General features: G+C 46.2%; 1 protein-coding gene across 1 annotated transcript in view; it reads left to right on the top strand.

Annotated features, from left to right (window-relative positions):
- The first annotated feature begins 4,467 nt into the window (after window positions 1–4,467).
- Window positions 4,468–22,802, top strand: part of LOC107295329 (transducin-like enhancer protein 1) — a 76,114-nt gene continuing 57,779 nt past the window's right edge. The window contains exons 1-6 of the mRNA XM_015824638.1: window positions 4,468–4,564; window positions 5,557–5,680; window positions 8,298–8,361; window positions 14,262–14,419; window positions 17,013–17,076; window positions 19,821–19,865. Of these exons, the coding sequence (XP_015680124.1) occupies window positions 4,468–4,564; window positions 5,557–5,680; window positions 8,298–8,361; window positions 14,262–14,419; window positions 17,013–17,076; window positions 19,821–19,865 (552 nt within the window). The remainder of the gene's footprint in view (window positions 4,565–5,556; window positions 5,681–8,297; window positions 8,362–14,261; window positions 14,420–17,012; window positions 17,077–19,820; window positions 19,866–22,802) is intronic.

Raw genomic sequence — 22,802 nt, 5'->3', positions numbered from 1 at the left:
CACACCTAGCATAATATATATACCATATGTATAGACCCACACCCCTACATATACATAACAAATAAGTATTAAACACTGTCCATCTTGAATATATAACGGAAGGAGGAAGCTTGAGAGTTCACAAGGTTAATATTGTATGGAACAAAACTGGGACTGAATCTGGATGTTCTGCTTCGGATACCACGAAGCCCCCTCCTCCCAGAAGGTAACAAGGAAAACAGGTCGTGAAGAGGGTGTGTAGTGTCCCAGATAATCTTGTGGACCCTGCTCACGCAACGCTTCTGTGCTATCTCCTGGATGGGAGGGAGGGAACTGCCAATGATCTTTTCTGCCGTCCTCAACACTCTCTGCACCGCCTTCCTGTCTGAAGCAGTGGTGCTTCCAAACCAGACTGTGATGCTATATGACAGGATGCTCTCCATCATCCTTCTGTAGAAAGTGGTCAGGACAGGGGAAGGAAGATGTGCTTTTCTCATGCGACGCAGAAAATGCAGGCACTGCTGTGCCCGCTTCACCAGGGCCTCACTGTTGAGCGACCAAGCCAGGCTACTCATTAACTGCACACCCAGACTTATGAATGTTTTTCACATCAACGATCATTGCAGCATCCCCGTGGTCACGTGATCAAAATTCGGATGCTTGGCTGCTGGCAAGTACTCGTGACGGTTGCAGTGTCCCGGGGGTCACGCGATCCCCTTTTGCGGCCTTCTGACAAGCAAAGTCCATGGGCAAGCCAGATTCACTTAACAACTGTGTGACTCACTTAACAACCACAGTGATTCACTTAACAACCGTGGCAAGAAAGGTCGTCAAATGGGGCAGAATTCAATTAGCAAATATTTCAACGAGCGACAGGAATTTTGGGCTCAAGTGCGGTTGTAAGCCGAGGACTATCTGTATTATATACCTTGTTGAGTGAACGTTTCTAATGCGCAAATTGCAACGTTTGAAAAATTCTTTTCTGGGACTTGTTATGAAAAACCGAAGTGGCAAATGTTTAACCGGTTGGGAATGAACTCATGCCTTCAAGCCAAACAGAGCTGGCTTTAAGTGGTTGGCTTGTGAGAAATCACCCAAAAAATCCCAGACTTGTAAGTTGATTGGCCCGTCAAAATTAAAACTACCTTTTGCATTATTGCACAAGAGAGAGCCCTGGAGTAGAAGCAGTAACACAAACACAAAACGATGGGGATGTGTGATGCGCCTTGAAAGCGAATTTCCTGGTGTGGGTTGTTTAAAGCATTTCTAGGTTTGTAAAAGGTTTTCTCCAAGCAATTCTTTCATCCAGGCAATTCTTTCATCCAGGCAGGGGTAGGCAACCTTGGCCCTTTTATGACTCGTGGACTTCAACTCCCAGAATTCCTGAGCCAGCCACACTGAGGGGAAGGGGAGAGGTTTCCAAGCTGAGCCATGCTGGCTCAGGAATTCTGGGAGTTGAAGGCCACGAGTCATAAAAGAGCCAAGGTTGCCTAGCCCTGGCCTAGAACATAGATTAAGACAGGGGTCTTCAAACTTGGCCCTTTTATGACTTGTGGACTTCAACTCCCAGAATTCCTGAGCCAGCATGGCTCAGCTTGGAAACCTCTCCCTTTCCCCTCAGCATGGCTGGCTCAGGAATTCTGGGAGTTGAAGTCCACGAGTCATAAAAGGGGCAAATGTGAAAACCCCTGCTCTTAATTTTCGTCCTAAGATAGGGGTAGGCAACCTTGGCTCTTTTATGACTCGTGGACTTCAACTCCCAGAATTCCTGAGCCAGCCACGCTGAGGAGAAATGGAGAGGTTTCCAAGCTGAACCATAATGGCTCAGGAATTCTGGGAGTTGAAGTCCACGAGTCATAAAAGAGCCAAGGTTGCCTAGCCCTGGCCTAGAACGAAGATTAAGAGCAGGGGTCTTCAAACTTGGCCCTTTTATGACTTGTGGACTTCAACTCCCAGAATTCCTGAGCCAGCATGGCTCAGCTTGGAAACCTCTCCCTTTCCCCTCAGCATGGCTGGCTCAGGAATTCTGGGAGTTGAAGTCCACGAGTCATAAAAGAGCCAAGGTTGCCTACCCCTGATCTAGGGCGTGTCGAAGTGTGGCAACTTTAAGACTAGTGGACTTCAACTCCCAGAATTCACCATCAGTGTTACGTGAATGCAGGTCATTAAGCAAACCCATTGTTCTCAACAGGGTGATTCGCACAAGGACTGTGTGATTCATTTAACAGTCGTATGACTGTATGACTGGACAAATTAATGACCTTTTATTGCAGTGGTCATTAAGTGACTCAACGTTGTTGTGTGAATCGACAGTCATTAAGCAAAGCCACTGTTTGCAATGAGGTGATTTTCCTAAAGGCACTGCAGTGACTCATTTAACAACTAGAGCAAAAAAGTCGTACAATGAGGTGCTAAGTGTCTTGTTTAGCAATCGAGATTTTGGGCTTGGGAAGAGAAGAGCAACTAAGATGATCCAAGGCCTGGAGACCAAAACGTACGAAGAATGGCTGCGGGACTTGGGTTTGGCCAGTCTAAAGAAAAGACAAAACAGGGGAGACATGATAGAAGTATTCCAGTATCTGAGGGGCTGCCACAAGGCAGAGGGGGCCAGGTTGTTCACCAGAGGGAAGGACGAGAAACAATGGTTGGAAACTGATCAAGGACAGAAGCAACCTGGAATTAAGGAGAAACTTCCTGACAGTGAGGACAATCAACCAGTGGAACAGCTTGCCACCAGAAATCATGGACGCTCTATCGCTGGAAGTTTTAAAAAAGAGACTGGACTATCACCTGTCTGAGATGGTATAGGTCCACCTGCTTGAGCAGGGGGCTGGACTAGAAGACCTCCAAAGTCCCTTCCAGCTCTATTCTGTTCTGTTCAATATTCTGTTCTATATTCTGTTCTGTCCTGTTCTGTTCTATTCTATATTCTATTCTGCTCTATTCTATTCCATTCCAATATCTATTCCATTCCATTTGTTAAGCCCCATTTTACGAACTTTCTAGCCACAGGTTGTTAAGTCAATCACTGCAGTTGTTAAATGAGCAACATGGTTGTTAAGTGAATCTGGTTTCCCCATTGACCTGGCTTGTCAGGAGGTCGCAAAAGGGGATGATCACGTGATCTTGGGACACAGCAACCGTCATAAATATGAACCAGTTGCCAAACATCTGAATTTTGATCACCTGATTGTGGGGGAATCCCTGTAAAGGTCATAAGTGAGAAATGCGGTCGTAAGTCACTTAATTTTTTTTCAGTGCCGCTGTAACTTTGAACGATCACTAAATGAACTGTTGTAAGTCGAGGACTACCTGTATATGGTGTTTCCCCCAAAATAAGAACCATCTGGAAAATAAGCCCTAACATGATTTTTCAGGATGTTCGTCATATAAGCCCCATTCCAAAAAATAAGCCCCAGTTAAGATCATCAGCCAGACTCTGGAAAGAGTGCAGAGAAGAGCAACAAAGTTGATTAGGGGACTGGAGCCTAAAACATATAAGGAACGGTTGCTGGAATTGGGTATGTCTAGTTTAATGAAGAGAAGGACGAGGGGGGACAGGATAGCCGTGTTCCAGTATCTCAGGGGCTGCCCCAAAGAAGAGGGAGTCAAGCTATTTTCCAAAGCGCCTGAAGGCAGGACAAGAAGCAACGGATGGAAACTAATCAAGGAGAGAAACAGCCTAGAACTAAGGAGAAACTTCCTGACAGTGAGAACAATTAACCAGTGGAACAACCTGCCTCCAGAAGCTGTGAATGCTCCAACACTGGAGGTTTTTAAGAAGAGACTGGACAGCCATTTGTCTGAAATGGTATAGGGCAGGGGTGTCAAACTGCCGGCCCGTGGGCCGGACTCGTCATCCGGAAGCCGCACCCACCCCATTGCCGGCAATGGCAAAACCGTCCCGATACGTTTGACATGTCTGGCATAGGGTTTCCTGCCTGATAAGGGGGTTGGACTAGATGACCTCCAAGATCCCTTCCATCATCATCTTCTTCTTCTTCATCATCATCATCATCATCATCATCATCATCATCATCATCATCATCATCATCATCATTATTATTATTATTATTATTATTATTATTATTATTATGAATGCATTTAGTACCGTGTTTCCCCTAATATAAGCCCTAACTGGAAAATAAGTCCTAATGCATCTTTTGGAGCAAAAATTAATATAAGACCTGGTTTTATTTTCGGGGAAACACGGGTGTCTAATGAGTGTCTTCTACTGCTTGCAAGATCTGTCCTTGGATTGGCAGGAGCAATTATACAGGCTCAGCCAAGTGAAACTCTTCCCCCCCCCCCCCATCACATACACTCACACATCCGGCACTAAATGCCATTACAGGAAAGAAGAAAAATTGATTGTGAACTTGACCGAGCAGAGCCTCTCCTGAGTTCAGTGGATGCTGGCTGGGATCGAGCTTTTAAATGTTGGCATATGGCTGGCTCACGCCCGGCTCTCACTCCACTTCTGCCTGTATGAGTGGACAGCTGGCTTGTCCAGGCAGATCCGGAGACGAAACTTACCGTGGGTATTCCTATGAGGGCTGTGTTGATTTTACAGGGGGTCCTGGAGGTATGGCCACAATTCAGCCTCAAATTTCCATTTGCAAAGCAAGACAGCTGTTAAGTGAGTTTCACCCCCCATTTTATGGCCTTTTTTGTCCGGGTTCCTCCATTGACTTCGTTTGTCAGATGCTGGTTGGGATGGTCACAAATGGTGATCATATGGCCCCCGGGATAGTGCAACCAATAATAATGATGATGATGATGATGATGATGATGTTGGAAGGGACCTTGGAGGTCATCTAGTCCAACCCCCTATACAATTTCAGACAAATGACTGTCGTCTCTTCTTAAAAACCTCCAGTTGTGGAGCATTCACAACTTCTGGAGGCAGGTTGTTCCACTGGTTAATTGTTCTCACTGTCAGGAAGTTTCTCCTTAGTTTTAGGTTGCTTCTCTCCTTGATTAGTTTCCATCCGTTGCTTCTTGTCCTGCCTTCAGGCGCCTTGGAGAACAGCTTGACTCCCTCTTCTTTGGGGCAGCCCCTGAGATATTGGAAGACTGCTATCATGTCCCCCCTCGTCCTCCTCTTCATTAAACTAGACATACCCAATTCCAGCAGCCGTTCCTTATATGTTTTAGCCTCCAGTCCTCTAATCCTCTTTGTTGCTCTTCTCTGCACTCTTTCTAGAGTCTCAACATCTTTTTTACATCGTGGTGACCAAAACTGGATTTCTTTACGGTGGGGAGGGAAAGAGGGAGGGGGAAGGGGGGCAGGCCTTTTTCCAAAGGAGACCACAGAATGGGAGGGGAACGAGGGCCGGTGCTTCATGTTTGTTCTGCCATGGGTAATTTTGCTCTCTTTCTCTCTTTCTTTCTCTCTTTCTTTCTCTCTCTCCTTCTCTCTCTCTCTCTCTCTCTCTCTCTCTCTCTCTCTCTCTCTCTCTCTCTCTCTCTCTCTCTCTCTCTCTCTCTCTCTCTCTCTCTCTCTCTCTCTCTCTCTCTCTCTCTCTCTCCCTCCCTCCCAGGCTCACCTACAGACACCCCCTGTGGCCACTGCAGCTGTTGCGGCCGCGGCTGCCGCCAGTGTCGTATCAACCGCCCCCCAATCCTTGAAACTGACTTACCCCGAGATCTTGGACCGGATCAAAGAAGAATTCCAGTTTTTGCAGAACCAGTACCACAGGTAAAAAAAAAGGATGTTCATTTTCCCAGGAGATGCTGAACTGGGCAGACGCCAGGATTTCTTCCCTGGGTCCTGGTGAGCGCAGGCACCGGGGAGGGGGTGGGGTGGGTGGGGGGTGTAGGACCAAAGCCAACTTTTCAATCCCTGATTTAATCCTTAGAGCTGCCGTGAACTGTTCGGATGTTTTTGCCCCTCTGGGTAAGGGGCCTTTTGCAACCCAAAGAGACTGTAGCCTTCCATTATGCAGATAGTCCTCGACTTACGCCCACAGTTGAGCCCCAAATTTCTGCCGCTGAGCAGATTTGCCCCATTTTACGACCGTTCTTGCCACAACGGTTAAGAGAGTCCCTGCAGTTAAGTTAGTAATTTCAGTTTTGGAACTTGGTAACTTAACTAAGCAACTTCAGTTAGTAACTTGTTCAGTTGCTAAGTCGTAAGTGCAGGAAGTGGTCGTAAGTCACTTTTTTTCCAGTGGTTGTAAGTCGAGGACTACCTTCAAAGTCCACGTGGCCTCCCTAAGGGGTTGTCCTGCAGTTTGGGGCCACATCTGGATCGTGCCAAATTCAGAAAATCTATTACAGCAACCCAAAACCCACTTATGCATCGTCGGGTGTGTGTGGCCCATTGGCTGGGTGTGGCCCATTGAGTGGGCGTGGCTGCGGTGGTAACGGCAGACTGGGTGGGACTAAAAAGTTCAATCAATTCCAACTTTGCAAGATCTTTTTTTTCCCCGCGAGAAGTTGAAATTGACTGATTGATTGAACCTTTTTTTTTTGTACATGGCGGTAGAGGCCTAAAGCAAAAAGGTTTTATAAAACCCAGCTGAAGGCCTAGGACTGGGGCGATGGCGCGCGTGCCCACAGAGAGGGCTCTGAGTGCCGCCTCTGACACCAGTGCCATAAGTTCGCCACCACTGATCTATTACATTCAATATGCATAAGATTCCTGGCCTTTGACATATTGAGGGCCAGCTGTTTTTACTCCACTAGGGGCTGGTGGTCTCCCCAGAGGTGCCTGCCCTGAAATGGGTCTATTTCACTTTTTCCCCCCAGCAAATTTGCCCTGTTTATCTGCTTGAATCAATACTGCCTACTTTTGAAAACGAGCAGATGCCCCGTTGGCAAACTACAATTCCCATCAGCCTGGGATCCAGGAGGATGGTGGGGGGGTTATAATCCCAGGAGATGCAAAAGGCACCGTCTGCTGAATCAGGAATCAGAACTGGGCCGCGGAAGCGTCGGGTCCACAAAGCCAGAAAATGTCTGGATGATTGAGTGGCCAGCTCTGTCTTCGAACCGGAGAAGGCCCCAAATCAAATCACAACCACTGTGAAAACTTGTGTTGACTTATTTATTCAATTCAGCGGGACCCCACCCTTTCCGGCTTTGGGTAGAGGGGACAGTTCCGGGCGAGGGGTGGGTGAGAGTGCGCGCATGCACAACCGCTGCTCATGCAGGTGGAGCTTCATGCATCCGAGCACTCGCCTGCTGCTCGCGCAAGTGGAGCTGCATGGATGCTCACCCGCTGCTTCCACAGCCCAGTTTCAAACGGGCCATGGCCCGTGAATTAAGGATCCCTGATTTAATTCATTGATTTATTATCCCAAAGGTGCTTTTTCAGGAGGCAACTGAACTTCCTAATTTTTCCTTTGAAGACGTTTTGCTTCTCGTCCAAGAAGCTTCTTCAGCTCTGACTGGATGGTGGGGAATGGAAGGATTTATATTTCTTGCTGGTCATTTGCATTCTTTTAGAGAGTCGTGGAGGCCACTTGGAGGACCCATTTGCACCACTCACCTGACTTTGAGGACACAGGTTAAACCTCCAAGTGGCCTCAAAGACTCTCTCAAAGAATGCAAATGACCAGCTGTCTGCAAGGAGTATAAATCTTTCCATTCCCCACCATCCAGTCAGAGCTGAAGAAGCTTCTTGGATGAGATGTGAAATGTCTTCAAAGAAAAACAAGAAAGTCCAGTTGCCTCTTAAAAAAGCGCCTGGATGACTGAGAATCTCCATAGTCATTGATTTATTAATTGTATATGCCGCCCATCTCAACGTTGGGGCGACTCTGGGCCACTTTACAAGAGGTGGAAACGATAAATATCAAAAACCAGTCAAACTGAATAAGAATGCAGTAAAGAGTTTAGCCGTAGGGTCTGCTCTTTTGTTTTTAAAGCTGTCAAGTTTCTAGGACTCATGACTGCGCACGGTCTGTGAGGTCACCTGACAGTGCCAGGAAGGTAGCTAAAATGGGGTGAACGGCGGGGGGGGGGCTTTGCTTCAACCAAAGCAATTTTGGGGAAAGCAGCCCCCTTTGCTGAAGCCGTGAATAGATTATGCAAACTAGAGAGGGGCTGAATACATTATGCAAATGCAGACCTGTATTTGCATGATTTATACAGGGAACTGCATTGGGGGGGTTCCCTCCCCCCCTTTTGATCTGCACCGTTTTGGGGCTTTTTAAAAGGGAAAAGCCACTTACCAAGAATGGGGAACAAGGTTTAGGCCGGGTTGTGTGAATTGGGCCCTCTAAAGCACCTAAAGGGTCATCCAGACGCCCCTGTTTCTTTGAAGGCAGTTGAAGGGTGGTGCAATCCAAGCTCTTCCTTTATCTTCACAGCTTGAAACTTGAGTGCGAGAAACTGGCAACCGAGAAGACAGAAATTCAGCGACACTATGTCATGGTGAGCAGCTTTTATGATGCTGATTAAGTGCCAGGCTGAGCTTTCCAGGAAAGGGAGCTTTTAGCAGAACAGGCCCTACCTCTTTGCTCTTCGTTGGCCTCTAGTCGAGGATGATGGGTTCTAGAGTCCAAAGCACTCAACCAGGGTAGCAAGTGGGCTTTTACTCTCTGCTCTGGATAGCCCTTTCCTGTTTTGGGGTACATTTTTCCAGCTGAAGAAATACAGGTCATCCTCGACTTACGACCATACAATTGAACCCAGAATTTCGGTTGCTAAGTGAGACATGTGTTAAGTGAGTTTTGTCCTGCTTTATGACTTTCCTTGCCCCAGTTGTGATGTGAACCACTGCAGTTATTAAGTTCGTAATAAACTTAAGTGAATCTGGCTTCCCCCCCTTGACTTTGCTTGTCAGAAGGTCGCAAAAGGGGATCACATGACCCCCGGGACACGGTAACCGTCATAAATATAAGCCAGTGGCCAAGCGGCCAAAGTTTGATCCTGTGACCACGGGGAGGCTGCAACAGCCCTAAGTGTGAAAAACGGTCATAAGTCACTTTTTTCCCCCAGTGCCATTGTAAGTTCGAAACAGTCACTAAATGAACTTTTGTAAGTCGGGGACTCCCTGTACTGGTATTTACAAGAAAGGAGAATAAGATAAAGTGGGATACTGGCTTTTGGCCTCCGTTCTTCCCAGCTTTTCCATCTTACTCCCTGCCTTCCAGAAATGCCATCCACATGCTGGAAAAATGGAAGATATAATGCTTTATCCCGCAATCTTGCATCCAGGCCAACTTGAATTTAATCCAAAGCAAACAACACCTCACAACTGCCTTTAAAAAAAAAAAAGAGCTATAACTTTTTTGCACACTTGGCAGTGACACCATTGTACCACCCACTGTGCAGATCTGCCACATGTTGTTGAAGGCAGCCGTGTCCCTTAACCAGGCTCAGACGGGGTGTTAGAGAGATGTTAGAGAGATGTGGCTGCTTTAATGGTTGGGAAAGAGACATGCTATCCAAGAAGTCCTCAACTTATGACCACAGTTGAGACCAGGTGATCATTATGTGAGTGGGGGAGGGGGGACATTGGACAGCCGTTTTTGCTGCGATTGCTAAGTAAATCCCTGAGGGTCATTAAGTAAATCACAAGATCATTAAGCTTCCTCCAGTGAGTTTGCTTGCCGGAAGCCAGCAGGGGAGGTCACAAACGGCAGATCACATGACCACTAATGGCGATCACGTGATCAGCAATGGCGATCGCATGACTCTGGGATGCTGCAGCCGTCATAAGTACAGAATAGTCGCCAAGTACCCAACTTTGGATCGCATGACTGTGTGGTTGCTGTGATGGTCACAAGTGCAAAAACTGGTCATAAGCCAGTGGTGGGATTCAGCCGGTTCGCACCGGTTTGGTAGAACCGGTAGCTAAATTTTGCTGAGTTCGGAGAACCGGCTGAACCCATGCTGCTACTGGAAGTTGGTTCTAGGCCTTGGAGGCCTAGAGGAGGTCTCCCAGGCCTAGAATGGCCCACCGGAAGTGCATGGATGTCACTTCCGGAAGTCTGTTCTAGGCCTGGTGGAGGCCTTCCAGGCCCAGAACGGCCCACCGGAAGTGCGTTGATGTCACTTCCGAAAGTCTGTTCTAGGTCTTGGAGGCCCGGAGGAGGCCTCCCAGGCCTAGAACAGCCCACAGGAAGTGCATGGATGTCACTTCCGGAAGTCCATTCTAGGCTTCGGAGGCCCAGGCCTGCATCCATGCAGAGAACCAGATGTTCAGGTATTTGAATCCCACCACTGTCATCAGCCTATTTTTTTCAGTGCTGTTGGAATGTCAAATGGTCGCTAAACAAATGATCNCAAACATCTGAATTTTGATCACCTGATTGTGGGGGAATCCCTGTAAAGGTCATAAGTGAGAAATGCGGTCGTAAGTCACTTAATTTTTTTTCAGTGCCGCTGTAACTTTGAACGATCACTAAATGAACTGTTGTAAGTCGAGGACTACCTGTATATGGTGTTTCCCCCAAAATAAGAACCATCTGGAAAATAAGCCCTAGCATGATTTTTCAGGATGTTCGTCATATAAGCCCCATTCCAAAAAATAAGCCCCAGTTAAGATCATCAGCCAGACTCTGGAAAGAGTGCAGAGAAGAGCAACAAAGTTGATTAGGGGACTGGAGCCTAAAACATATAAGGAATGGTTGCTGGAATTGGGTATGTCTAGTTTAATGAAGAGAAGGACGAGGGGTGACAGGATAGCCGTGTTCCAGTATCTCAGGGGCTGCCCCAAAGAAGAGGGAGTCAAGCTATTTTCCAAAGCGCCTGAAGGCAGGACAAGAAGCAACGGATGGAAACTAATCAAGGAGAGAAACAGCCTAGAACTAAGGAGAAACTTCCTGACAGTGAGAACAATTAACCAGTGGAACAGACTGCCTCCAGAAGCGGTGAATGCTCCAACACTGGAGGTTTTTAAGAAGAGACTGGACAGCCATTTGTCTGAAATGGTATAGGGCAGGGGTGTCAAACTGCCGGCCCGTGGGCCGGACTCGTCATCCGGAAGCCGCACCCACCCCATTGCCGGCAATGGCAAAACCGTCCCGATACGTTTGACATGTCTGGCATAGGGTTTCCTGCCTGATAAGGGGGTTGGACTAGATGACCTCCAAGATCCCTTCCATCATCATCATCTTCTTCTTCTTCTTCTTCTTCTTCTTCTTCTTCTTCTTCTTCTTCTTCTTCTTCTTCTTCTTCTTCTTCTTCTTCTTCTTCTTCTTCTTCTTCTTCTTCTTCTTCTTCTTCTTCTTCTTCTTCTTCTTCTTCTTCATCATCATCATCATCATCATCATTATTATTATTATTATTATTATTATGAATGCATTTAGTACCGTGTTTCCCCTAATATAAGCCCTAACTGGAAAATAAGTCCTAATGCATCTTTTGGAGCAAAAATTAATATAAGACTTGGTTTTATTTTCGGGGAAACACGGGTGTCTAATGAGTGTCTTCTACTGCTTGCAAGATCTGTCCTTGGATTGCCAGGAGCAATTATACAGGCTCAGCCAAGTGAAACTCTTCCCCCCCCTCCCCCCATCACATACACTCACACATCCGGCACTAAATGCCATTACAGGAAAGAAGAAAAATTGATTGTGAACTTGACCGAGCAGAGCCTCTCCTGAGTTCAGTGGATGCTGGCTGGGATCGAGCTTTTAAATGTTGGCATATGGCTGGCTCACGCCCGGCTCTCACTCCACTTCTGCCTGTATGAATGGACAGCTGGTTTCTCCAGGCAGATCCAGAGACGAAACTTACCGTGGGTATTCCTATGAGGGCTGTGTTGATTTTACAGGGGGTCCTGGAGGTATGGCCACAATTCAGCCTCAAATTTCCATTTGCAAAGCAAGACAGCTGTTAAGTGAGTTTCCCCCCCCCCCCATTTTATGGCCTTTTTGTCCGGCTTCCTCCATTGACTTCGTTTGTCGGATGTTGGCTGGGATGGTCACAAATGGTGATCATATGCCCCCCCCGGGATAGTGCAACCAATAATAATAATAATAATAATAATAATAATAATAATAATAATAATAATAATAATAATGATGATGATGTTGGAAGGGACCTTGGAGGTCATCTAGTCATCCCCCTATACAATTTCAGACAAATAATAATGATGATGATGATGATGATGATGATGATGATAAAGTTGGAAGGAACCTTGGAGGAAGAGAGAAAGCAAGAAAAAAGAAAGAAAGAGAAAGACGGAAAGAAAAGGAAAGGAGAAAGAAAGGGAGGGAGGAAGAAAGGAAGGAAAAGAAAGAAAGAGAAAGAAAGAAGAAAGGAAGAGAGAAAGGAAGAAAAAAGAAAGGAGAAAGAAGGAAAGAAAGAAGGAAGGAAGAGAGAAAGAGAAATAATAATAATAATAATAATAATAATAATAATAATAATAATAATAATAATAATAATAATAATAATAATAATAATAATAATAATAATAATAATAAAGTTGGAAGGGACCTTGGAGGTCATCTAGTCCAGCCCTTTGCTCAGGCAGGAAACCCTATACCATTTCAGACAAATGGCTGTCCAGTCTCTTCTTAAAAACTTCCAGTGTTGGAGCATTCACCGCTTCTGGAGGCAGATTGTTCCACTGGTTAATTATTCTATCAGGAAGTTTCTCCTTAGTTCTAGGTTGCTTCTCTCCTTGATGAGTTTCCATCCATTGCTTCTTGTCCTGCCTTCAGGCGCTTTGGAGAATAGCTGGACTCCCTCTTCTGTGGGGCAGCCCCTGAGATATTGGAACACTGCTATCATGTCCCCCCTCGTCCTTCTCTTCATTAAACTAGACATGCCCAATTCCTGCAACTGTTCTTTATGTGTTTTAGCCTCCAGTTCCCTAATCATCTTTGTTGCTCTTCTCTGCACTCTTTCTAGAGTCTCTACATCTTTTTTACATCGTGGTGACCAAAACTGGATGCAGTATTCCAAGTGTGGCCTTACCAAGGCTTGTAAAGTGGTATTAACACTTCACGTGATCTTGATTCTATCCCTCTGTTAATGCAGCCTAGAACTGTGTTAGCTTTTTTGGCAGCTGCAGCACACGGCTGGCTCCTATTTAAATGATTGTCCATTAGGACTCCAAGATCCAAAATACATGCCAGTTGCTGAGCTTCTGAATTTTGATCAGGTGGCCCATGGGGATGCTGTAACCGTCCTGTGAAAATGAGTCATAAGTCATTTTTTTCACTGTCGTTGTAACTTCAAACGGTCACTAAACGAATGATTATAAACCAAGGACCGCCTATATCTGACTTTTGGGGGGAAAGGGCTGATGCTAATCTGTTTTATTTTAGATGCTCCCAGCACCACCAGTTTTGACAGCCCTTCCATGCAACTTTGAATTGTGCCCAGGGCATAAATCATGGTTTATTTCTTTTATTATCTAATTAGATAATTTAGAATGATCTAATCTCAGGATTATCTCCGTAGAACTAAAAATAGCCCAGACAACCATTTAACTGGAATGTTAGAGGGACTTCTGCCTTGAGCAAGGGGTTGGACTAGAAGACCTCCAAGGTCCCTTCTAGCCCTATAGGATTCTAGGATTCTAATGCTGGGAGCTCATTATCTCCTTTCTGGAAGGCATCCAGGTGAGAAGATTGAACTTAAAGTAGAGTAGAGTGGAATGGAATGGAATAGAATAGACATAGTTAGAAGGGACCTTGGAGGTCATCTAGTCCAACCTCCTGCTCAGGCAGGAAACCCTGTACCATTTCAGACAAATGGCTGTCCAGTCTCTTCTTAAAAACTTCCAGTGTTGGAACATTCACAACTTCTGGAGGCAAGTCGTTCCACTGATTAATTGTTCTCACTGTCAGGAAATTTCTCCTTAGTTCCAGGTTGCTTCTCTCTTTGGTTAGTTTCCATCCTTTGCTTCTTGTGCTGCTCTCAGGCGCTTTGGAGAATAGCTTGGCTCCCTCTTCTTTGGGGCAGCCCCTGAGATACTGGAACACGGCTATCGTGTCCCCCCTCGTCCTTCTCTTCATTAAACTAAACATTCCCAATTCCAGCAACCGTTCCTTGTATGTTTTAGCCTCCAGTCCCCTGATCATCTTTGTTGCTCTTCTCTGTACTCTTTTCTAGAGTCTCAACATCTTTTTTACATCGTGGTGATCAAAACTGGATTTCTTTAAGGTGGGGGAGGGAAAGAGGGAGGGGGAAGGCGGGCAGGCCTTTTTACAAAGGAGACCACAGAATGGGAGGGGAACGAGGGCTGGTGCATCATGCTTGTTCTACCATGGGTAATTTTGCTCTCTCTCTCTCTCTCTCTCTCTCTCTCTCTCCCTCTCTCCCTCTCTCCCTCATTCTCTCTTGCTCTCGCTCTCGCTCTCTCTCCCTCCCAGGCTCACCTACAGACACCCCCTGTGGCCACTGCAGCTGTTGCGGCCGCGGCTGCCGCCAGTGTCGTATCAACCGCCCCCCAATCCTTGAAACTGACTTACCCCGAGATCTTGGACCGGATCAAAGAAGAATTCCAGTTTTTGCAGAACCAGTACCACAGGTAAAAAAAGGATGTTCATTTTCCCAGGAGATGCTGAACTGGGCAGATGCCAGGATTTCTTCCCTGGGTCCTGGTGAGCGCAGGCACCGGGGAGGGGGGGGGAGTAGGACCAAAGCCAACTTTTCAATCCCTGATTTAATCCTTAGAGCTGCCCTGAACTGTTCGGATGTTTTTGCCCCTCTGGGTAAGGGGCCTTTTGCAACCCAAAGAGACTGTAGCCTTCCATTATGCAGATAGTCCTCAACTTACGCCCACAGTTGAGCCCCAAATTTCTGCTGCTGAGCAGATTTGCCCCATTTTACGACCGTTCTTGCCACAACGGTTAAGAGAGTCCCTGCAGTTAAGTTAGTAATTTCAGTTTTGGAACTTGGTAACTTAACTAAGCAACTTCAGTTAGTAACTTGTTCAGTTGCTAAGTCGTAAGTGCAGGAAGTGGTCGTAAGTCACTTTTTTTCCAGTGGTTGTAAGTCGAGGACTACCTTCAAAGTCCGCGTGGCCTCCCTAAGGGGTTGTCCTGCAGTTTGGGGCCACATCTGGATCGTGCCAAATTCAGAAAATCTATTACAGCAACCCAAAACCCACTTATGCATCGTCGGGTGTGTGTGGCCCATTGGCTGGGTGTGGCCCATTGAGTGGGCGTGGCTGCAGTGGTAACGGCAGACTGGGTGGGACTAAAAAGTTCAATCAAGTCCAACTTTGCAAGATCTTTTTTTTCCCCGCGAGAAGTTGAAATTGACTGATTGATTGAACCTTTTTTTTTTGTACATGGCGGTAGAGGCCTAAAGCAAAAAGGTTTTATAAAACCCAGCTGAAGGCCTAGGACTGGGGCGATGGCGCGTGTGCCCACAGAGAGGGCTCTGAGTGCCGCCTCTGACACCAGTGCCATAAGTTCGCCACCACTGATCTATTACATTCAATATGCATAAGATTCCTGGCCTTTGACATATTGAGGGCCAGCTGTTTTTACTCCACTAGGGGCTGGTGGTCTCCCCAGAGGTGCCTGCCCTGAAATGGGTCTATTTCACTTTTTCCCCCCAGCAAATTTGCCCTGTTTATCTGCTTGAATCAATACTGCCTACTTTTGAAAACGAGCAGATGCCCCGTTGGCAAACTACAATTCCCATCAGCCTGGGATCCAGGAGGATGGTGGGGGGGTTATAATCCCAGGAGATGCAAAAGGCACCGTAGGCTGAGTCAGGAAGCAGAACCGGGCCGCGGAAGCGTCGGGTCCACAAAGCCAGAAAATGTCTGGATGATTGAATGGCCAGCTCTGTCTTCGAACCGGAGAAGGCCCCAAATCAAATCACAACCACTGTGAAAACTTGTGTTGACTTATTTATTCAATTCAGCGGGACCCCACCCTTTCTGGCTTTGGGGAGAGGGGACGGTTCCGGGCGAGGGGTGGGTGAGAGTGCGCGCATGCACGACCGCTGCTCATGCAGGTGGAGCTTCATGCATCCGAGCACTCGCCTGCTGCTCGCGCAAGTGGAGCTGCATGCATGCTCACCCGCCGCTTCCACAGCCCAGTTTCAAACGGGCCATGGCCCGTGAATTAAGGATCCCTGATTTAATTCATTGATTTATTATCCCAAAGGTGCTTTTTCAGGAGGCAACTGAACTTCCTAATTTTTCCTTTGAAGACGTTTTGCTTCTCGTCCAAGAAGCTTCTTCAGCTCTGACTGGATGGTGGGGAATGGAAGGATTTATATTTCTTGCTGGTCATTTGCATTCTTTTAGAGAGTCGTGGAGGCCACTTGGAGGACCCATTTGCACCACTCACCTGACTTTGAGGACACAGGTTAAACCTCCAAGTGGCCTCAAAGACTCAAAGAATGCAAATGACCAGCTGTCTGCAAGGAGTATAAATCTTTCCATTCCCCACCATCCAGTCAGAGCTGAAGAAGCTTCTTGGATGAGATGTGAAATGTCTTCAAAGAAAAACAAGAAAGTCCAGTTGCCTCTTAAAAAAAACGCCTGGATGACTGAGAATCTCCATAGTCATTGATTTATTAATTGTATATGCCGCCCATCTCAACGTTGGGGCGACTCTGGGCCACTTTACAAGAGGTGGAAACGATAAATATCAAAAACCAGTCAAACTGAATAAGAATGCAGTAAAGAGTTTAGCCGTAGGGTCTGCTCTTTTGTTTTTAAAGCTGTCAAGTTTCTAGGACTCATGACTGCGCACGGTCTGTGAGGTCACTCGGCAGTGCCGGGAAGGTAGCTAAAATGGGGTGGGGGGGGCTTTGCTTCAACCAAAGCAATTTTGGGGGAAAGCAGCCCCCTTTGCTGAAGCCGTGAATAGATTATGCAAACTAGAGAGGGGCTGAATACATTATGCAAATGCAGACCTGTATTTGCATGATTTATACAGGGAACTGCATTGGGGGGTTTCCCTCCCCCCCCTTTTGATCTGCACTGTTTTGGGCCTTTCTAAAAGGGAAAAGCCACTTACCAAGAATGGGGAACAAGGTTTAGGCCGGGTTGTGTGAATTGGGCCCTCTAAAGCACCTAAAGGGTCATCCAGATGCCCCTGTTTCTTTGAAGGCGGCTGAAGGGTGGTGCAATCCAAGCTCTTCCTTTATCTTCACAGCTTGAAACTTGAGTGCGAGAAACTGGCAACCGAGAAGACAGAAATTCAGCGACACTATGTCATGGTGAGCAGCTTTTATGATGCTGATTAAGCGCCAGGCTGAGCTTTCCAGGAAAGGGAGCTTTTAGCAGAACAGGCCCTACCTCTTTGCTCTTCGTTGGCCTCTAGTCGAGGATGATGGGTTCTAGAGTCCAAAGCACTCAACCAGGGTAGCAAGTGGGCTTTTACTCTCTGCTCTGGATGCCCTTTCCTGTTTTGGGGTACATTTTTTCCAGCTGAAGAAATACAGGTCATCCTCGACTTACGACCATACAATTGAGCCCAGAATTTCGGTTGCTAAGTGAGACGTGTGTTAAGTGAGTTTTGTCCTGCTTTATGACTTTCCTTGCCCCAGTTGTGACGTGAACCACTGCAGTTATTAAGTTCGTAAGAAACGTAAGTGAATCTGGCTCCCCCCCTTGACTTTGCTTGTCAGAAGGTCGCAAAAGGGGATCACATGACCCCGGGACACGGTAACCGTCATAAATATGAGCCGGTTGCCAGGCGGCCAAAGTTTGATCCCGTGACCACGGGGAGGCTGCAACAGCCATAAGTGTGAAAAACGGTCATAAGTCACTTTTTTTCCCCAGTGCCATTGTAAGTTCGAAACAGTCACTAAATGAACTTTTGTAAGTCGGGGACTCCCTGTACTGGTATTTACAAGAAAGGAGAATAAGATAAAGTGGGATACTGGCTTTTGGCCTCCGTTCTTCCCAGCTTTTCCATCTTACTCCCTGCCTTCCAGAAATACCATCCACATGCTGGAAAAATGGAAGATATAATGCTTTATCCCGCAATCTTGCATCCAGTCCAACTTGAATTTAATCCAAAGCAAACAACACCTCACAATTGCCTTAAAAAAAAAAAAAGAGCTATAACTTTTTTGCACACTTGGCAGTGACACCATTGTACCACCTACTGTGCAGATCTGCCACATGTTGTTGAAGGTAGCCGTGTCCCTTAACCAGGCTCTGACAGGGTGTTAGAGAGACGATGGGAGCCGGGAAATGATGCGGCTGCTTTAATGGTTGGGAAAGAGACATGCTATCCAGGCAGTCCTCAACTTACGACCACAGTTGAGACCAGGTGATCATTATGTGGGTGGGGGAGGGGGATATTGGACAGCCATATTTGCTGCGATTGCTAAGTAAATCCCTGAGGGTCATTAAGTAAATCACAAGATCATTAATCTTCCTCCAGTGAGTTTGCTTGCCGGAAGCCAGCAGGGGAGGTCACAAACGGCAGATCACATGACCACTAATGGCGATCACGTGATCAGCAATGGCGATCGCATGACCCTGGGATGCTGCAGCCGTCATAAATACAGAATAGTCGCCAAGTACCCAACTTTGGATCACATGACTGTGTGGTTGCTGTGATGGTCACAAGTGCAAAAACTGGTCATAAGCCAGTGGTGGGATTCAGCCGGTTCACACCGGTTCGGTAGAACCGGTAGCTAAATTTTGCTGAGTTCGGAGAACCGGCTGAACCCATGCTGCTACTGGAAGTTGGTTCTAGGCCTTGGAGGCCTAGAGGAGGTCTCCCAGGCCTAGAATGGCCCACCGGAAGTGCATGGATGTCACTTCCGGAAGTCTGTTCTAGGCCTGGTGGAGGCCTTCCAGGCCCAGAACGGCCCACCGGAAGTGCGTTGATGTCACTTCCGAAAGTCTGTTCTAGGTCTTGGAGGTCCGGAGGAGGCCTCCCAGGCCTAGAACAGCCCACAGGAAGTGCATGGATGTCACTTCCGGAAGTCCATTCTAGGCTTCGGAGGCCCAGGCCTGCATCCATGCAGAGAACCAGATGTTCAGGTATTTGAATCCCACCACTGTCATCAGCCTATTTTTTTCAGTGCTGTTGGAATGTCAAATGGTCGCTAAACAAATGATCATAAGTTGAGGACTACCTTTAGCTCTTCTCCTGCATTCAGAAGCACCTCTTGAGAAGGATTTGCTTAATTTTGTTTAGTTCAGCTCCAGAAATAGCCACAGGTCATCCTCGACTTACGACCACAGATGAGCCCAGAATTTATGTTGCTAAGTGAGAAATTCGTTAAGTGAATTTTCTCCCATTTTACGACTTTCCTTGCCCCATTTGTTAAGTGAATTGCTACCGTCGTTAAATGAGCCCCATGGTTGTTAAGTGAATCTGGCTTCCTCCATTGGCTTTGCTTGCCAGAAGGTCGCAAAAGGGGATCACGTGACCCCGGGGACACTGAAAACCGTCATAAATATGAACCAGTTGCCAAGCATCCGAATGTAAACCACGTAGCTATGGGGATGCTGTGATGGTCATAAGTGTGAAAAACGGTCATAAGTCCCTTTGTAACTTTGGTCACTAAATGAACTGTTGTAAGTCGAGGACCACCTGTATTTTCTAGACACACCCGGTGCTCTGAGCTAGGAAAAGCCCCACCAATGTTAGCAATAGCCACACGCAGCATGTGGGAATGCAACCGCTGAGGCTTTCCTAAACCAGGTAAGCATCTTGGGCAATGCCGTTGCTATGATCCATTTTAACCCACGGTGATGCAATACAGCTAGTCTTCTCCGTACGACCACAATTGAGCCCAACATTTCGGTTGCTAAGCCAAATAACCGTTAAGTGGGTTTTGCCCCATTTCACACCCTTTCTGGGCCCCGTTGTAAAGTGAATTGCTGCCGTTGCGGTTTCAGATCTGAGTTTAATAGGGTTGGAAAGTTGGCCTCTTGTCTTTTTCAAAACCCTTTTTAGAAATCCCACGGCTAACCTTGGCGTGCTTTTCTCTTCCAGTATTATGAAATGTCCTACGGGTTGAACATCGAAATGCACAAACAGGTAAGTGAACGGGCGTGTTGGAGGCAGGTGTGGGAAACCTCTTGGCTGCTACAGAAAGTCCTTGATTTATGACCACAATGAGGACCCAAATTTATGTTGCTGAGCAAGGTCGTAGCTGTTAAAGGAGCCGTGCCTGATTTTGCCACCTTTTTTTTGCCACGGCTGCTAAAACGAATCACTGCAGTTATTAAGTGAATGGAATGGAATGGAATATGAAATGGAATAATAGAATAGAATAGAATAGAATAGAATAGAATAGAATAGAATAGAATAGAAAATAGAGTAGAATAGAATTGAGTAGAGTAGAGTAAAAATAGAATAGAAGAAAAATAGAATAGAATAGAATAGAATAAGAAATAAATTCAAAAGAATAGAATTGGAATAGGGATAGAATAGAAAATAATGAATGGAACAGAGTATAGAATAGAATAGAATAGAATAGAATAGAATAGAATAGAATAGAATAGAATAGAATAGAATAGTGATGGGGAATCTTTTAGAGACCAAGTGCCTAAAAACTGGCCCCGCCCCCACTCCACCCCCTGCCCTGCCCCCACTCCGCCCTCACCCTGCCTGCCCACAAGGCCACTCACCGCCTCCAGGGCCCGCCGCAGGTTGCCCAGGCAGCCCAGCAGTGCCATGGCGGCCAAGCCCTCTGCCCACGTCCTGCAGCATCAACTGCATGATGGGGCGTGAGGGCAGAGTCTTGTCTACGCTGCCTGGCTGCCATGTCCTTGGCTGTGCTGCTCCACGTGGGCCACGCTCGGGGGCAACTCTCCTCCAGGGGGGCTGCTGGTGAGGAGGGGGTCACAGGTGGAGGCAAGGCTGGGGCAACGGCACGTGTGCCCACAGAGAGGGCTCCGAGTGCCGCCTCTGGCACCTGTGCCATAGGTTCGCCACCACTGGAATAGAATATAGAATGGAATGATAGAGTAGAGTAGAATAGAATAGAATAGAATAGACAGAGTTGGAAGGGACCTTGAATGTCATCTAGTCCAACCCCCTGCTCAGGCCCTCAATCCATTTACTCGATTATTCAAGGCAGGAAGAGATCCAAAAACATTGCAAAAAAAAAAAGACATAAACAGAATTGTTTTGCATCCAACAAAAAAGCACAGCCGCCTTCAAGTCAAGGTCATCTCCCTGATGTTTTCACTAACTGTGGTTTTTGCCGATATTGACTGGTCAGGAAACAGATCTTGATATTATGGTAAATACTCTGATAATGTGCAGAAGAGAACTGGGTGAAAAGTCAAAATATTAACCCTATCGTGTGGGGCGGAAGGAAGAATTCCATATTAGCAAAACTTGGAAAATAATTTTAAAAGCCTCTTTCTGTGAGTCTTCCTTGTGATGAGTAGCATATGGGAATCTATCTCCAAATGAGACAAGATATTGCAGAACGGGAAAAGATGCAAAATAATAATAATAACATGGATCTGCACATATACTATGTAGATACATTACGACATCCGAAGTTCTTGGGAGGAATTCAATGCATACAGGAAGTCTTCCACTTACGAGCCTGTCATAAGTCGTGGCACTTGAAAAGCCGGTCATCGTATGATCAACTGGATTTAGGATAGGATAGGATAGGATAGGATAGGATAGGACAGGACAGGACAGGACAGGACAGGACAGGACTAGAATGGAATGGAATGGAATGGAATGGAATGGAATGATAAGAGTAGAATAGGATAGGATGGAATGGAATGGAATGGAATAGAATAGAATAGAATAGAATATAGAATATAGAATATAGAATGGAATGATAGAATAGAATAGAATAGAATATAGAATGGAATGATAGAATAGAATAGAATAGAATAGAATAGAATAGAATAGAATAGAATAGAATAGAATAAGAAATAAATTCAAAAGAATAGAATTGGAATAGGGATAGAATAGAAAATAATTAATGCAATGGAATAGAATAGAATAGAATAGAATAAGAAATAAATTCAAAAGAATAGAATTGGAATAGGGATAGAATAGAAAATAATGAATGGAATGGAATAGAATAGAATAGAATAGAATAGAATAAGAAATAAATTCAAAAGAATAGAATTGGAATAGGGATAGAATAGAATAGAATTGAATTAATTGAATTGAATTGGAAGGGACCTTGGAGGTTTTCTAGTCCAGTCCCCTGATCGAGCAGGAGAACCTATATCATTTCAGAATCATGCAGTCGTTAAGCAAATCCTGCTTCCCCCACTAATTTTGCTTGTCAGAACCTGCTAGGAAGGCTGCAAACGATCACCTGACCCCACGATGCTCAAACCATCATAAATGCTCAAACCATCATAAATACGAGCTGGTTGCCAAATGCCCAAATTTTGATCACGTGACTCCCGGAATGCTGCGACGGTCGTCAGTGCGAGGACCTGTCATAAGTCCCTTTTTCAGAGCCCTCGTAACTTTGAACGGTTGCTAAGGAAACAGTCGTAAGTTGAGGGCTACCCATATTCTTTTGTCTCAAGATGGGGTGTTTTAATTCCACACGTGGGCCTCTGGGGAGCTGACCTGATTGGGGTTTTCATTCTGATCTGTTTTTAAAACCTCTTTTCTATTTTTTCATTTGCTGCAGTTTAACCTTTAAAGGGGCATTGGGGCTTCATGCCGGCTTAGTGGCTTGGTTTAGATTAATCCTCTCGCCAGTTTGCTGAAAATTGTGCCCAACCTCCCCAAAAGCTGTCAGGTTCCAAGGAGCACAGAAAGGGTGTTTAGCCCCCCACCCCTGTTCGTGATGCAAAAGACCAAGGGAACCGGGTTTGGACTGCATCTGCCTTCCATATCTGAACCAGCCCCTTGTATTGGGTGCAAATTGCCCCTCTACAGAGATAATGGAGGGGCTTTGGACAGCTTTAGCCTCTGTTGCCGGCCTCCTCTTCCCATCGTGGGCGCTCCATCACTGGAGATTTTTAAGAAGAGATA

This window comes from Protobothrops mucrosquamatus, unplaced genomic scaffold (assembly GCF_001527695.2).
Source record: "Protobothrops mucrosquamatus isolate PMUCROS unplaced genomic scaffold, P.Mucros_1.0 scaffold2302, whole genome shotgun sequence".
Classification (NCBI taxonomy): Eukaryota; Metazoa; Chordata; class Lepidosauria; order Squamata; family Viperidae; genus Protobothrops; species Protobothrops mucrosquamatus.
This window is presented reverse-complemented; position numbering and strand designations above follow the sequence as displayed.